Source organism: Python bivittatus, unplaced genomic scaffold, assembly GCF_059951505.1.
Source record: "Python bivittatus isolate LINGU-HERP-01145 unplaced genomic scaffold, Pbiv_v1 ctg000080_np1212, whole genome shotgun sequence".
In the NCBI taxonomy this organism is placed as follows: Eukaryota; Metazoa; Chordata; class Lepidosauria; order Squamata; family Pythonidae; genus Python; species Python bivittatus.
This window is the reverse complement of record NW_028277035.1, coordinates 82,218,416-82,235,126: the sequence shown is the minus strand read 5'-3', so window position 1 is coordinate 82,235,126 and position 16,711 is coordinate 82,218,416. Positions and strand designations below refer to the sequence as shown.

General features: G+C 38.7%; 1 protein-coding gene across 8 annotated transcripts in view; it reads left to right on the top strand.

The window, feature by feature from the left end:
* PTPRG (protein tyrosine phosphatase receptor type G) overlaps positions 1 to 16,711 on the top strand; it is a 610,625-nt gene that overhangs the window by 318,667 nt on the left and 275,247 nt on the right. For all 8 annotated transcript variants that reach the window (XM_088134427.1, XM_088134425.1, XM_088134422.1 and 5 more), the window contains exons 3-4: positions 690 to 869; positions 15,350 to 15,498. In XM_088134427.1, the coding sequence (XP_087990553.1) occupies positions 690 to 869; positions 15,350 to 15,498 (329 nt within the window). The remainder of the gene's footprint in view (positions 1 to 689; positions 870 to 15,349; positions 15,499 to 16,711) is intronic.

Below are 16,711 nucleotides of genomic sequence, written 5' to 3'. Positions count from 1 at the left end.
TATAAAATGTCTGATATGGAAGGATTTTTTTTAAAGTAGAATGGCAATTGAGCTTGGATACAGAGAATGGATAATCAATATCTGCAAGCTAGAAAAAGTGTTCTGTTTCCTCCACTAATGACATAGGATTTTTTTTTCCTTTCTAGGCAAAGGTGTTTGGAGCATGAGACACTTAGAAAAAAGAATTAATTTGAAATCTGTAGTGGAAGATCAGTTTCAATTAAAACTGCATTTGAGCTTTCATGGACAAGGAGGTAGTTAGCTCTAAACGCCATGGTGGTATGCAGTGAATAAAAAGATTCCTTCACAAATTGCTACTTCGTTTACAGATTTCATAGAATATTAAATTATCCTAGCTGATAAATATTTGCTCCTTCACCTATGTGTTAGATATACTTCCCTCATAATTTGAAATTGTAAGCTGATTTTGCTGTTAGTCTTTATCACTTGGAAGATATGGACATTATATTCTGAATATTATGCACAATAGTTGTATATTGTAGAAAGTGGTGGGAGAATTTTACTAGCAGTAAAAAACACAGCCTAAAAGAAGAGTTACATTCTTTATGAATGCTGTGATAAACGATGCCAAGAATGAGATTCAGATCAAAGTGGCCATTTCATAATTCAGGATTGTCTGCTCATTGGTTGAATCATCACTACAAATTATTTTTTCCTCTCTGGAACAGGGGCATATGGTCCTGAGCATTGGGTTACTTCAAATGCGGATTGTGGGAGAACTCACCAGTCTCCAATCGATATCATAGATCATCAGGCACGTGTTGGAGAAGAATATCAGGAAATACTCCTGGTTGGTTTTGATAATGAATCTTCTAACAAGACTTGGATGAAAAATACCGGGAAAACTGGTAAGGATTGCTTTGTTTAACTCTTCATTTGCTGGGCTTGCTTGCTTTTCTTTCATCATTAATTCTAGCCTTCTTCTGGCAACCACTAACACAAGGAAAAAACTACAGTGGAAGTTTGGAAGGTGGTAGCAGCCCTGGGCACCACCCCACTGCTATCCACTATACTCATGCATTGGATGAAACGTCTGTAGATGGTACTTTCTGTTAATATTCAAATTCCTTCCATAGATGAGTGACAGTAGGGCAACAAGTACAGCCCACTTTCCCTATGTATCAGTTCTTCAGTGAATGCTTGAATGAGCCTTTTGTAGATCATGTTTTAGAACCTTTTTAAAGTCTTCCTACCATCTGCACCAGGAAAGACAGATTCATCATTGAACAGGGAGGTGTGTCTTTTACACCTGTATTTCTTCTACAGACAGTCTCCTACTTATGAACAGGTTACGTTCTAAGAGGCTGTTCGTAAGTCCAACCAAGTACTGTACATTAAGGTGCACTTAATAAAGTGGCTTATCCTTCAACAAACTGGCTGGGTGGTTGCTCTTTATTACCATCTAGGGACTAAAACAAAAACAAAAAACATTTTGCTAGAACAGTTTCTTAAACATTTTGCTCTCAGGACCCCTTTCCACTTTTAAAAATTATGAACGATCCCAAAAGAGCTTTTGTTTGTATGGGTTATATTCATTGATACTTACCATATTAGAAATGAAAATGGACGCAGTCATAGATTATTTATTTATTGAATCATGTAAAAATAAAAATATTAAAACCATTAGAGATTAACATGAATAAAATACTTTTCATGAAAAAAATCTATATATTTTTTAACAAATTAAAATAATTATGAGAAGAGTGACATTGTTTCAAATTTTTGGAAATATTTTCAATGTCTGGCAAATAATTTTGATTTTGCGAATCCCTGAGAGGGTCTTGAGGGACTCCCAAGGGTCCTCGGACCACACTTTAAGAAACACTGTGCTAGCACAATAGGAGAAGGAATCCAAGGAAGAATACCCTCAATTTGCAGTAGAAAAAGGATCTTCATAGTAAGTCCAATATTCTATTCATAGTACAGGTAGTCCTCGCTTAATATCCATTCACTCAGCACTACAATGGTGCTAAACGAAGGGACTTACAACTGGTCCTCAAAGTTCCAGCCATTGCAGGGTCCTCGCAGACAAGTGAACCAAATTCAGGCCCATTTGGGCCCACTCGCATTTATGATAGTCTTTTGGCCACCCAACCACCTGCTAGCTGGACCTGCTGCCCAGTCTTGCCCCCGTGCCTGCTGCACTGTGTGCCACTACTGTACCAGCCAGGGCTTTCTTTTGCACCAGAGCAGCCAGGGCTTCTCTCTTGCCCCACCCAGGGCCTCTGTTTGTGTGCCAGCCAGGGCTTCCGTTCACCTTCTAGCAGGGTCCTTTCACATGCCAGGCTTCTTTCATGAAATAAGGCCCTGGGCAGGGCACAAACTGAGTCCCTGGCTGGCACACGAATTAAGGCCCTAGGTGGGGTGTGACCAGAGGCCCTGGGCAGGTCACAAGAGAAGCCCTGGCTACATCGGCACAAAAGAAGGCAGCATGAAAGAAGGCCCTGGTTGGTATAGTACTGGCATGCGGTGTGGCAGGCAGGGCTGGGTGATGAGGGCAGCTGCTGGCAGCAGGCAGGTGGGTGGCCAAAAGGGCAGAGATGGGGCATAGATAGGTGGGAGAGTTCAAGAGAAGGTAGAGGAGGAACGTTAACAAGTCTTGGGACTGGGAGGGACCAAGGCATGAATGGCTTGAATCGGGGTGGATCCTCACCTAACAACTGGCAGGATTCAGTTAACAACTGCAATGGGGACTGCCAGGATTGCCATTGCATTTTACAACCATATCGCTTAGCGATGGAAAATCCAGTCCCGATTAACTGTTAACCAAGTACTATCTATATAAAGCCCAATCTTTACGTTATTTTATTTGTTATCTATGATTTATGTAGCTGCCCATCTCCCATAAGTGACTGTGTGGCTTACAACAATCAAAATACAAAAAAAAAAAAAAAACCCACCATATTGTAATGATGCTTTTATAAGTTTTTTAATATTGGTGTATTATCCTGGGGCAAATTATGGAAATCTATATCCAAATATGTGAGGCAGGAAAAGGATCCAAGTAAGCTAACAAGCTAATGCTATAAAATAAATTATAGTTCATTTATTATCCTGGGCCTGGAATTCTGGAAGGGAGCTGTTTATGAGAAGAATCATTTAAAGATGTGAAAATTCAAGAGGAACATAAGCAACAAAAGAAAGCACTTTTCCTGTTAATAAAATAGCATTGTTACTATTTGTTCATCTTCTTGCTTACAAGAAAATCTTGCTGTAGATTTTGTCCATAACATTTCCGTAAAGACTAGGTTTATGTAGTAACATATTTCTAGATGCTGCTATTAATGACCCATAGACAACATACTTTTTACAGCAAAATATACTTGGCATCACAAAAGTATTGTCTAGAAAAGAGAAATATAAAAATTAGGTAGTCCTCAGTACCAGCTTTGTTTACTTTTAACAAATCTTAAGGCTATCTTTGTAGTGCTGAATCTAAAACAACAATGGAAGATGGACATTTTCATTGATAATACAGAGGCTATACTGGTATCTACCAAAAACTTGTTTGTGGTTTATTGTATGATCCCATAGTTGTTTACTCAGAAGTAAGCTCCATTGAATTTTATGAATTTTAACATTGATTTTAATCAATCAAATAAGTTGAGTTGAAGATAGGTTTCACGGAATTGGGGTGGGGGATTCTTTTGAGGAAGCAGGTTTTTATGATTGCAATACAAACTTTTAGTACTCAAGCACATCTTTCAGAAGTTATATAAGTTGTAAGTCATGGGTTTAAAAGAGAAAGATATGCAGTGTGGGTCATTAACTTTACCTTTTATTTCATTCCACTGCAGTGAGTAGTGCTAAATGCACTAAAGGAGTAAGCTTAAAGGAAGAGATGCATTGGGAGTTTCTATAAAGGCTAGGAACTCTAGGATTTATATATTCACAACTTTTTTGGAGACTAGATTGGAATATATTGTATTAAAGAAAAAAAATAGCAATTAATGTTATGAGTTCAGATAATGCTTCATGGAAATTGATAGCTTGGATGCTTATCTTTCTAATGCAGGCTTTCCAAATCTTTAGTAATTATTCATGTATATTTTTTCTGTACCTTGCATAAATAAATTTATGACTGAAAGTGACATACCTGTTTTCTCCAAAAAAAAAAAAACACCTTGTAGCCATCCAGTAATATACCATGATAGCACCACATATATCTCGATAAATAAATAAATGTCCTTGTGCAAATGACACACGATGTGAATGTTGCATCTGTTGTGTCACAAATTGTATATTTTGCATCATTTCTGCAATGGCATTATGATACATGGGACATCACTTGCTACTTCTTGCCCCCTACATGGGTTCCTGTATTGCAAAGTCATGTGCAAGGGAAATGGAATTGTAAAGACGTTTAATGCCCTCCAGGGGACAATTTTAGTGAGAAATTTCCAAGAAAGAGGAACTGAACGTTAGTGTGATCATCACAAGTTTTATTAAAGGGAAATACTTGCAGGTGTAAACATGCAGTGCTCCCTGTGATGGACAACAGGTATATATGTTGTGTTCTGCCACGGCACATCCATGCCAAGGGGCTGATTTGTAAAGCTTTTATAACCATGTGCAAAACAAGAAGTGTGAGAAACTAGCTTATCAGTGAAATGCCCTTCCTGTGAACTCCTCAGTATCTCGGCACTTGGCATTATCTCAGTGTGCATTCCCAGACACAGTCTGTGCCATGCTGTGCATCTTACTATTTTTTATAGTAAAAATTCATGCCATGGTTAAGCATATTGTTAGCTTGGTCCAGGGTGTACAGAGGGCAAACCTTGTCGCCTATTACATGTTCAGATTAGATATCTATAGAGACTATGCAGCCTATGTGCTGGATTCCCTCTTTCTCTCTCTCTCTTTCTGATCTTGAATCCTGGAAATGAAACTTGTAAATGCTTATGATCCCCTTGTTGTCTGCTTCCCCCATGTGGAATTTAAATTGGCACTGGGGAACTGGAGGAAGGGAAGTTCCTTTGTGCCATCAGAAGACCTTTTGCAAAACTTTGCTTATTTAATGGAACAGATGGGATCCACTTCAAAAGATTGCCGTGTTGAGGTGTCTGGTCTGAGATGCCATCCAGTCATGTCATGCCCTTTTATCCACTCCGTTTCCCTCCATCTCCCATTTAATACCTTTGTGGCAGTCATGTGTCTTCATTCCATTTAAATCATTTGGCTCATGGAGAGAGCTCCTTTTTTATTTTTACAAAGCCAATCTCCTGATACCTTCCTCCACATATGCAGTCATATTGGCAATGGTTGTTCCATAAAGATAATTCGTTTATTAGTCGTATTTATGGTTGCATAAGCCTCTCCCCATTCATTCTTCATAGAAACCTTGTATGAATTGCACTTTTAAGAACAACCCTATAAATGTTTATTTAACAGGAAGTCCTGCTGTGCTGAATGGATTTACTCCTAGGGAAAGAAACATTACAGCCCTTGCCGCTAACTTAATTTCTGAGTTCCATAATTTTGGAAGTTTATTCTTTCATTTTTTCCCCTCTCCTATGTGAATATGGGCAAATTTATCGAACCTGTCTTGAAGGAAACAATATCCTACATACATAGGCTCAAAACATTGGACTGACTCTCCTTTATTTTCAACAAGTGAATTACACAAGCCACATATGGGATGGTGGTACATACTTCTAAACTTTGTAGAAACTGTTGCATTATTTTTTAAAAATCAGACAGAATGGTTTTCTGCTGTAATCAGAAATGTCCATAGCTGCCTAGGCAGTGGGTCACTTTTCTACAAAACCTTGTGCAGTAGAATTTTAATAGGGGAATTATGAGGCAATAATAGAATCATAGAGTTGAAAGGCACCATTTAAACCATTGCATCCAGCCCCCTGGGCGGTGAAGGAATGCAGAATTAGCAAACTTGACAGAGAGGTGTTTAACCTCCACTTAGGTACATCCAGTGAAGCGGAGCCCACCACCTCTCTGGGTAATTGGTTCCCCTGTTGAACTGCTCTTACTGTTAAGGAGTTCTTACATTTAATCAAAACTTGCCTCCCTGTAACTTAAATCTATTATACCATGTCCTGCACCCTGCAGTGATAGAGAACATGTCTTGACCTTCTTCTGCATGACATCTCTTTCAGGTATTTGAACAGCGCTATTGTGTTCTCCAACAGTCTTGTTTTCTCAAGGCTAAACATTCCAAGTTCCTTCAACCTTTTTTCATAAAACTTTCTAGTACTCTGCTCTATTTGAAAAATTGTGTGTGTGTGTGTAAATTTGTAAGCCACCCCAGTCAAGGCTTTGGGTGGCGAACAACAAGATAAGAATAATACAACATAACATAATAAACAAAATACAGTAAATAAATACAGTAAACAAATGAAACTGAACATAATGACCAAGGTGATCTGACCAATGAACAATAAAATGGAACAATTATTTCCCATAATTTGAAAATTATCACTTTTGTTGATGTAATCTAAAATTTCAATTGTCTTATTTGCTACAACATCATACTTTAGTTTGCAATCATATGAAGATAAGGTCAAGTAAGTCACGTCTAATGAAGCTTTTGGACATTGTCCTTATTGAGTGCTTCAGGTTATGCAGATTTGAGGTCTGAAAAATACCACTTGGATTAGAGAGGTTTTTTTAAAAAACTTCTAAACGATCCAACATAGAGCAGAAGCCTTCTCTCAACTGCACTCTGTGGTTTGGGACTGCCTAGAGCAGAGTTACCCAACCTTGGCGATTTCCAGGTGTGTTGACTACAACTCCCAGAATTCCACAGCCAGCATGGCCATTGCTAAATTGCCAAGATTGAGAAACACTGGCCTAGAGGCTTAATTATACACATGCACACCAAATCAAAATCTGGTTTGGATTTTTTATTGAGTGTAGTTATTTGCTCTCTGTAGCAAATAATGTCTTTTTTCTGGCTCTCTTCATTGTACCCCAATCCCAACAAGTTTGCTTGGAAATAAGGTGTCTTGATCTCAACATGACTTAAAATGTTAGGTCTGGTGTAGTTGTTGCTCAACCATAAGTTAGAGGTGCCTGCCAGTGTTGTGATAGCCAAAAGCCACACTTCACATTTTAGACTGAGGGTCACAGGCCTCAGTAAGTAAGAAATTACACAGCAGGCTGAGCTTTTCCAGAGGGTTTGTGGGGGGGGGGGGTTGGAGTTGATTGCCTCAAGTGGCAACAACTGAGGACTGATTATTTTTACAACAGGCCACTACAATTTAGTGTGTTCTGTCTTCCATATTATAAGTCAAGGTAATGTACTCATCCTAACATCTCAGTAATGTTGCATTACATGAGATAGCAGACAGAACACATTTTTGGATCGTTGTAATGTTATGCAGTAATGGACTATGAGCTATACAATAAAAGAGCATGTTTTTGCCCCAGAGTGAGCAGCCCTATATTTACCGTATTTTTCCGTCAATAAGACGCCCCCATGTACAAGACGACCCCCACTTTTCCAACCCAAAATTAAGAAATCAATATTTTAAAGATAGTGCAGAACACATTTTTATTTAGTAATTAGTTAATATTTACCTGATACACACGGTGGGAGGAGGTCCAAACCGTCTCTCTGCAGCTCTATTTCCATGCTCTTTTGCATCACTGATTACATTCAATCACGAGTGAAACTGCCGATAGCTTGTCTCTGCAAACAGACTTCCTCCAATTGGTTTGTTCAGCATCAGCTGACGTCAGTTACATAAGGCTCGTGATTGGAGGAAGTCTGTTTGCAGACTCAAGCTATTTCACTCGTGATTGGAGGCTAGCAATAGGAGGAAGCCTCTTTGCAGAGACAAAGTATGGGCAACGTATTGTCGAAGGCTTTCACGGCCGGAATACGATGGCTGGTGTGGGTCTTCCGGGCTGTGTGGCCGTGTTCTGGAAGTTTTGTTTCCCCCCCTTTCAGATCTCTATAAATACCCACAAAAGGGTCACATCATCCTGGGCACAGAGAGAACTGCTCCTGTCTGTGCTCCCGCTCTCTGAAGATGCCGGCGAAACGTTAGGAAACAAAACTTCCAGAACATGGCCACACAGCCCGAAAGACCCACACCAGCCAAAGTATGGGCAGTTTTGCAACCGCGCGGTTCTCTCCTCGGCTGACTTCCTTGAATAAGACACCCTTCAATTTTTAGCGTAAGGATTTTAGAAAAAAGTATCGTCTTATAGTCGGAAAAATACGGTAATTACTCTTTTTGGGTGGGAGAGGGCTAAAAGGCAATCTGATGCCTTAAACTAAAGAAAATATGGGAGAGTAATACATTTCTTCCCTTAACTGAACCAGTTCCTGCTCCCCCAAAATGGCCAAACTCCAAATGTATTTTAAACGCAGCAAAATAGCTGTTCGGGTCTATATGTAGCCCATGGACTGTAGATAGTTCACCCTTGCCTTTTCAGAATTCACTTTGTAATTCCAGTTAATGATTTTAGTTCACCAAATTCTACTGTTTTTCAGTATTGTACTTACATTGTGGAGGTTGGAAGATAACTTTCTCACAGATTCTGATTCCATTTAGAACTAAAAAAGGTGCTTGAGATTAGGTGATCCAATTCTTTCATCCTGATGGGCTTCAGTAAAGCTTTTTCGGTTAGATGCTAAAGCCTATTAAAATGTAATGGCCAACACTTGTTCAAGCAGACAGTATTTTGCTAGCCTTTTGTAATAAGCAGTTCAAAAGAACAGATTATCCATAAAGAACCATTTCCCAGGCCAAGCAATCAATTGGACAAATCTAAAGGAAAATGGTTTTAAAATTACAAAATTTGATAAAAGTGGGAAGTTACCTTTTTATTTTCCCTAACTTTTTAAAGGAGAAATCATTTTTTAAAAAATGCAATAACCACCTTAACAGAGAAAATCCATTTAAAATGCACCCAGAAAGTGTATTTCCAATGTTCTGTGAAAACTGTTCAAATCCAAATTAGGTAGAAATTGGGAAATAAATAAATAGAGATTGCTTTACACTCCCATACGATGTTAGTTATATGGGATTGTTTTATTTTTATTTACAAATTCCTAAGATAGATGATTACAATAAATATATGAACAATTAATAAATCCAAGTTCTGATAAGGTTTCTAGATTTAAAGCTAGGAGCCCTTAAAAGAATTCATTGCAAGTGAAACTTGCCATTATAACCAATCCAAACATACTTGGACTGGTTATAGTTTCACGCTGCGTATCACAAACAAGCAAAAGCAAAAACCACGTAGGCCACCATTCATTCATTTGGATGCTTTAAGCTGTATAGCTAACCCTCAGTATATAAAAACATGCTTATAAAAACTATTAAACCATTCCAATGTTTCTCTTCATTGATAAGCTCATGTAAACATATTGTTCCCATATTTTCAGTGTTAAGCCAAGTTTTGAAAAATGGCGGAATTAAGATCTTGCCAAACAAAGTAATATTTGGACTTGACAAACAAAATTCAAAGTGATTTTTGGGTAGATAGTTTTTTTTAAGTTATATGGGTATATGGGTTGGGTATTTTTTCTGTTTGGTTTGCCCTTCACCATCATCTACCAGCAGCCAGTCTATCAAGCTTCAGAAAAAAGACTGAAAATTAAAACTGGACACTCGTGTTACCTCTTCTGAGAGATCAGCTACCTTTGTCCAATTTCCTTTTGTTCCTTCCCACAGACATTCAGCGATCAAAAGGCAAAGGAGAGTCAGCCAAAACTGAGAGCCAATAAATTATTCCTTCAGAGACACTATAGAGCCAAAGAATTATTCAAGTTAATCCAGAGATGCAGTCTGAAGTGGGTTCTGATCCAGGCAATGGCTGATCTATACAAAAAAAACACCTGATGATCCCAAGTGATGGGAGCATATGATGGGCTACAGTGAATGTTATTGTCCGCCAGACTCCTTGTTTTCACTTCTAATATCCTTCTCCCCTAAGGAAGAACTCAGGGGAGACCCTACAAATGTCACATATCAAGAGTCAACTCACTTGTCAAAAAAAAAACTGTAATTTTAAGATTAGTGCCTGAACTTGCTTTTGCTTCTTCTGCATCTTCATTTTTTCCTTGTGTCCCATGTCTTCTTTAAACTGGAAGATAGGAACTGTCGTGCTGCTGATCTTTCTAAGAAAATCTGGGTGCCTCTTTTTGAGGTACATGGCACAATAAAACAATTCTCCAGATAATCCGTGTTACTTTTAATACACAAAATGATGCCTGACTGGCGCATCTGCAAATAGCTAGATTAGTGCACAGCTACATATAGACACTCCAGGAATATGTCATGCCCATAAAATATTGGAGATGGTGTTACTAGAGAAAGGAGACATCCAGGGTGTAGGCACATGTGCGTAGACATACCTGTGTTTCTATGTGTGAAAGAGAGAGAGAGAGAGAGAGAAAGATTTTGCATACCCTAGTAAGAGACACTGTAAAATGAACAATTAGATGAACATTTCAGATTGTACATTCTCCTAATTATCCTTTTAATTATTAATCTAAAACAAGTAAAATGACCCCTGACAGAGCCATAAATGATTTAGCGATCATCAAATATTTATATAATGCAGCTGAATCCCGCCGTGCATTGTAACAGATTCAGAGGAGCCTGTTTTCTTGGGGGACTGTCCATCAGTATGTCACATTTAAAAAGAAGGGGAAAAACCCTCTTTAAATGTCTTCTTGCCTCCTAGTCCATGTTTGTACAGATTTATCCCCATCCCAAGACATTTTTTTTCATTCAGACATAGAAACTCTGCAAACACACTACATAAATCATGACCCGCCCCATTTCTACCCCATATTTTTAATACACTTAATTTACAATTCTTGTTTGTTACATTGCATAGGAGTTTTTTCATTAGTGAAACATTGAAATTGTTTTTAACATTGCTCTAAGAACCCAAACTGAATTCAGATAAACCAAATGGTATTTCAGCACATGCAATAATTGCATATGAGCCTTTGTTATTTCTGGGCTTGTATCAATACGTTTCTTCTACTAAGTGTTCAGAAGCCTCTTGGGTCAAAGAGCCATTCAGAGTGTTTATTGATCACTAAAAGTTTTTAGATAAGTTGTTATAGAACAGTTCAGAACCAGCTCATGGTGGGTCTTGGTTGTGCCTTGTATTTTTCCAGTGACACTATCTTGACATCTTAGTTCTAGAATCCATTTTGTCTTAGACAAAGCAGTCGCTTGGATCTAGAAAGATTACTAGGAAGGAAATGATCCTGGAAAGTCAATAAGGGGCCAAAGCCACACTAGGTATGTGTTTTCTTTATTAATTCATTAATTGTAGGTGCTATTGGTACATGCAAATGCGCACCTAATTGCCAGGAGAGAGCCAGTTTGGTGTGGTAGTTAAGACATCAGGCTGGAAACCAGGAGACTGTGAGTTCTAGTCCTGCTGTAGACATGACGCCAGCTGCGTGACCTTGGGCCAGTGACACCCTCTCAGCCTTAGGAAGCAGGCAATGGCAAGCCACTTCTGAAATCTGATCAAGAAAACTGCAGGGACTTGTCCAGGCAGTTGTCAGGAGTCCACACTGACTTGACTGATGATGATGATGATGATGATGATATGTTACCATACAGATTACTTAGATTGTATAATTAATAGTAAGTTGGTCAGCCCAAGCTATAACTCCCCGTATCTTTTGGTACCTTTTGTCCTAATAGTATTGGTATCTAAGCTTCTCAGTGCCATGTAAGAGCTACATCCTATGTATGTCCTTTTTGAGAAGAATACTTCCAGAGATGAAATAAAGAATTTGGAACATTTAGGAAAAAAAAATTTTACTATGAAAAGTCTTGGCCCACATTTCATTTAGCCACATTTTGGATCTATTTTTATACCAAAATTGTTGTTCCTTTCATCCAGTCTTATTAACACCACTGTGACCTGTCTTATTAACAATCTAATTACTCATGTATATATCATTCAGAAACTTGATTTTTAGCCACATGCACATATACCCTTGTAATAATTGTGTTCCACTTTACCGAAGCACAGTGCAGAAATCCACCATGTATATGCCATACTCTAGAATTCTTTGTTGCATCATTCATTGGGATGTATGTGCACACAAATTAATGCATGTGTGTGATGTAAGGATTTATTGCAACAAGATCTCTCCCACCCTCTCCTTAGGCAGAATTACATTCTGGCTTAATTATTTCTCCAGTCAAGATAGCAAACTGTGCCTAGTTGTGTAATTTCAGTGGGAGTGCCCCATATATAACAAGGTGCTGGAGTGCAATCTTATTTTCTTCACCTTGTAATTCTGTAGAAAGGCCTGAAAATTATCTGATGGAGTGAGTGTGTAAAAGATCCTCTGAGAGCCCTATTTACTGTGTGTTAGTTATGTCAGATTATTTTCTTTCTAGAGCACTCTGCCAAAGCATATTCTCAGTCATGTAGATTTGCTGAATACATACCTGAAAAATATAAAGGTATGAGAAGATCTGGTTGATTTAAGGGGAGGGGGTTCACATAAAGTGCTCTTTGATACTGTCCCATGGGTCTGGCTTTCAATCTATGCAGGTAGGTGGTTATTAATGAATGAAAATTGAGTCGCTTCCTGGAGAGTTAAAATCATGTGAAAATTGTATTTCCAGACAGAGGAAATACATTCATTTTGCATAATATGGCTGTGTGGTTCAAACTTCTAAGAAATCCTGTTCTTACCAAGGGACCTACTTGTCTTTGCAGTGCTGGTGTGACCAGGTATGGAGATATATGGGAAACCAAAGCTCCACGTGACCATGGATCTCACTTTGGGTTACTTGCTTTCTTTCAGCCTCACCTGTCTCACAAGGTTGTTGTTGTAGGGATAGAGTGAATGGAGATTATGGATGTCAGTAACAGAGGCAAAGGGGCAAATGATGGCACCTTATTATGACATCATGAAGAAAACAAGACAACCTATGTACTTGTATCAGGCATTATTGTGATGGAATGTATCTGTGAAGAGGAGGGTGATGTGGTGGGTAGCAATTGAGAGCAAGGCTATCAGGAAGGAGGGGATGCATTCCAGGAAGGGCAGGGAGACAAAAGACAACACAGTCCAGAGGGGGAACACGGGAAGTGTAAAAGGTTCAGGATAGCCACTCCCTAGAATCTCCCAGGATATATCCACTAGTTGCAGTAGTATAGATTGAGTCTAGCAGGTTTCTGTCCATATTGTGTAAGCAAATAAAGGAACTTAGCTCAACTGGACTGTTTCACCATTGTTCTTGGGCTGGGCCTGACAATTATGACTCAAATGACATGTTATTGGCAAGATTATGTCATGGCATCTGTGTTGTTATTTTGACATCATCATGGTTTGTTATGGAAGCTGCTGCTGAGGGATACTCCCATGTATGTCAATGGAGTTCCTAGGGGAAAGGCAGAGCACAAATATAGTGCATAAGTAAATAATGTCAAATGTCTAGTTTAGGATTCCTCTGTTATGTGAACCAATGGATGGAGTCCCCTTATATAGGATTTTACGAATGCATTTCAGTGTGTAATTGCTGGCTTATGCTCTGTCGATTTTGCTTTTCATGTCTGAGCTACACAGCTCAGTACTGCTGAATCTGGCCCTGTAACCCAATACATTACCAGATTTATCAGGGAAAGGGCAGGTGGAAAACTGGATGGGTGCCTTCCAGCACTGCATACAGTGAAATCCTTTATTGTTTGAGGACATAGGGTGGAAGACCTACATGTGGAAATCTGCTGATCCTAAGACTGTAAACGCTATTATTGAAATGTGCTTGTATGCCCCTTTGTTAACTGCTTTAGGTGCTTTTTGTTGAAAAGCTGCTTATAACTGTTCTTAGTAAATAATAATATAATAAAGAATAAATTGCTCTGAATCAACGCAATAGGAGAATTTTAGTGGCAATTGACAGAACCCTCTAATTTATTCATGAAAAGATGCATAGGTGCCTGATGACATAAAATAATTACACTTAATAATGATTTTAAATCAATAGGAAAAGAAAATATAGACAGCAAAGTGGCCTTTCAATCATGTTCATATAAGGTAAAGGTAAAGTTGACTTCAAGTTGAGTTTGACTCCTGGTGACCCCATAAACACTTTGGAGTAGTTGTCTTGCCAGCAGCGTGGAAGTGGTTCCAGCCTATTTAGCTTCCTAAGATCAGTGCAAGTTGTCGAGATGCTGCATCAGGACAATAACCTGAACCTTCATTATGCCAGAAATATATTTCATTTTTTAAAATAGCTTTAAGTATGTATATCTTCTAGTGGTTTGGGTGCTTTCTAAATAATAAGAGCAATAACAAGTGGTAAATCCACTAAAATGATATGAGTGCAGCCTAACCTTAATAACGGATAACTAGTATCTTTTCAGATTCCAATTTGATGCCCAAACTAGATATGGGCAACTTGTTTCATAGTATTCAATATTGTCTCATTGGGGATTTGGGGTTAGGTCAACATGTGTTAACTCTTAGTGCAAATAGTTAATAGGATAGAAAGAGCCCACCTCCACTTATTCTAATAGCAGAATTTTCAAGCAATAAGTACTAGAGAAATACTGTGTGTTAAGATTGCAATCATCCAAAGTAATGTTGGGTATTAGAATGACGTCTGACTTTCCATATGTTTTATTTTTATATGGCCACAGTAAAGGAAAATAAGTCAATAAGTAAATTATATAATTTATATCTGAAAGCAAAACTGAGTTTCTGGTATTAGAAATATTAGATCCATGCTACTTAGTAAACCTGTTCTTTCTTCTGATTAGCATATTGTATGCTTAAAAATGTTTTAGTGGTAATTCCAGCTCTGTGTAAATCTGGTTGCCATTTAGAAGACCAGGGAGAGAAGTTGTGTGGCAGTTTAGCAATAGCATGTATTGACCAGCAATCACTTCTGCTGATACCAGTTCAAAAAGTGACTCAAAGAAAGCTTGATACTCTTACATTTGGGCTGAAGAGTAAAACTAGAACTGGCACTAGGGGACAAATGATACAATTGGTCAAGGTGCTGGGTTGGTGGGTTGCTTTGGATATAAACACATGAATGCATGAATTACTTTTTGCCTGCTGACCCCACTCCAATTTGCAAGCATTCGAGACTCCCATTTCTGTAGAAATTGTGTATATGCTTATCTTCATGAGAGACTACGTGTGCAGACTCAGACCTTGTCTTTTGCAGGCTAATTCAGTGTATGAATTTAGGAATGTATGTGGCTGATAGACCCACAAGGGCTTACATCGTCCTCTATCTGTGTCTCCATTCATCTACACCCAGTCTTAAGAAATTATAACAAATGTGAGGCTGATACCTATGGCAAAAATGTTTTTACAGTCTTGTTCTTTCTTTTTTATTTCTTCTCTTTCCAGTTGCCATCCTTCTAAAGGATGATTATTTCATCAGCGGTGCTGGACTACCAGGAAGATTCAAAGCAGAAAAAGTTGAATTTCACTGGGGCCAGAGTAATGGATCTGCCGGCTCAGAGCATAGTATCAATGGGCGGAGATTCCCAGTTGAGGTTGGTCAAGACAAGTGAATTTTCTTTAATGAAAAACAAGATTGCTTTGATCCCAGTTTCTCTGAAAATGTGTGGTATGATTTGTGTTTTGTGCCCTTGTTTTTCCACAAAAAAGCCTTGCTCGCAGTTACCTGTTCTTGATGAATATTTGAGGCTCATTTGTGTTACTTCTGACAACGAAAGTTAAATGTTTCTTTCCAAAGTAAGGGAAAAGAGAACATCCTTAATAGCTTGCTTGGCTGCAGCCTACCCTTAGCTCCTTCCAAAATTCAGCCCCAGATATATTCTGGATAAAAGTCTTCTGTGCGCAACTCCAAACTTTGTAGCATTAATTGCAGTTCAACATGCAGGGTCTTGTTGTAGTATTAATTATCTCAACATGCAAACCTCCCCGCCAAACAGGGTCTTGCCACATGCCGGAGGCCATACTTCTAGGAAACCCATCAAAAAGAAGAAACAGCAGCAGCGCCAGTGGTCCACAGACACAGATCAAATATTCACAGACTGCCCACAGGAACTCTGCCCTCCAGGTTTGGCAGTGATTCTGCCGCTGGAGCACTGGAAAGCCAAATGTGCTCCAAATCTAATTGAGAAACCAGATGTGGACGGTATGCAGGGTACGCCAGTTCCAGAGAGGGATCCACTGGGGGATGCCAATAAATCTGCTTCAGCTGCAGAGTTTGTTCTGTAAACACAGAGCTAATATGCACATTCACTGCAAAACAGAATGCTTGTTGTTCTGCCTCGTTGCAGGAGGGGGCGGGTGAGCTCACCGAATCTGAAAACTAATTGGAAATGTCAGATATAAGACAGAACCTTATTGTTTGACCATGTTGTTTGTATTTTTATTATCACAAGTAATGTGTCAGATGGTAAGGCAGTGTGAGTTAATTGGTTTCCTTCATTCGAGCCCATCTGGATCATATTTTTGGAAGTGATTTATATGTTAAATTAGGGGATAGGATATATGAGAACATCCTTTTCATTATGTTCTCTACAGAGAGATTGGATCAAAGGCACAGCATTTATCCGATAGTCGTTATCCTTTAAGCAGAAAAAAGAAAAGAAAAAGAAAATGTCAGTCTCATGCACTCACGTTCGATTTATGTTTTGTTTCGAGGAAGGAAAGGGATTTAAGTGAAAAAGTTAACACCCTTCCTTCCAGTCCCAGTTCTCTGCAGAATCAATAGAAACATCTTTTTACACACAGATC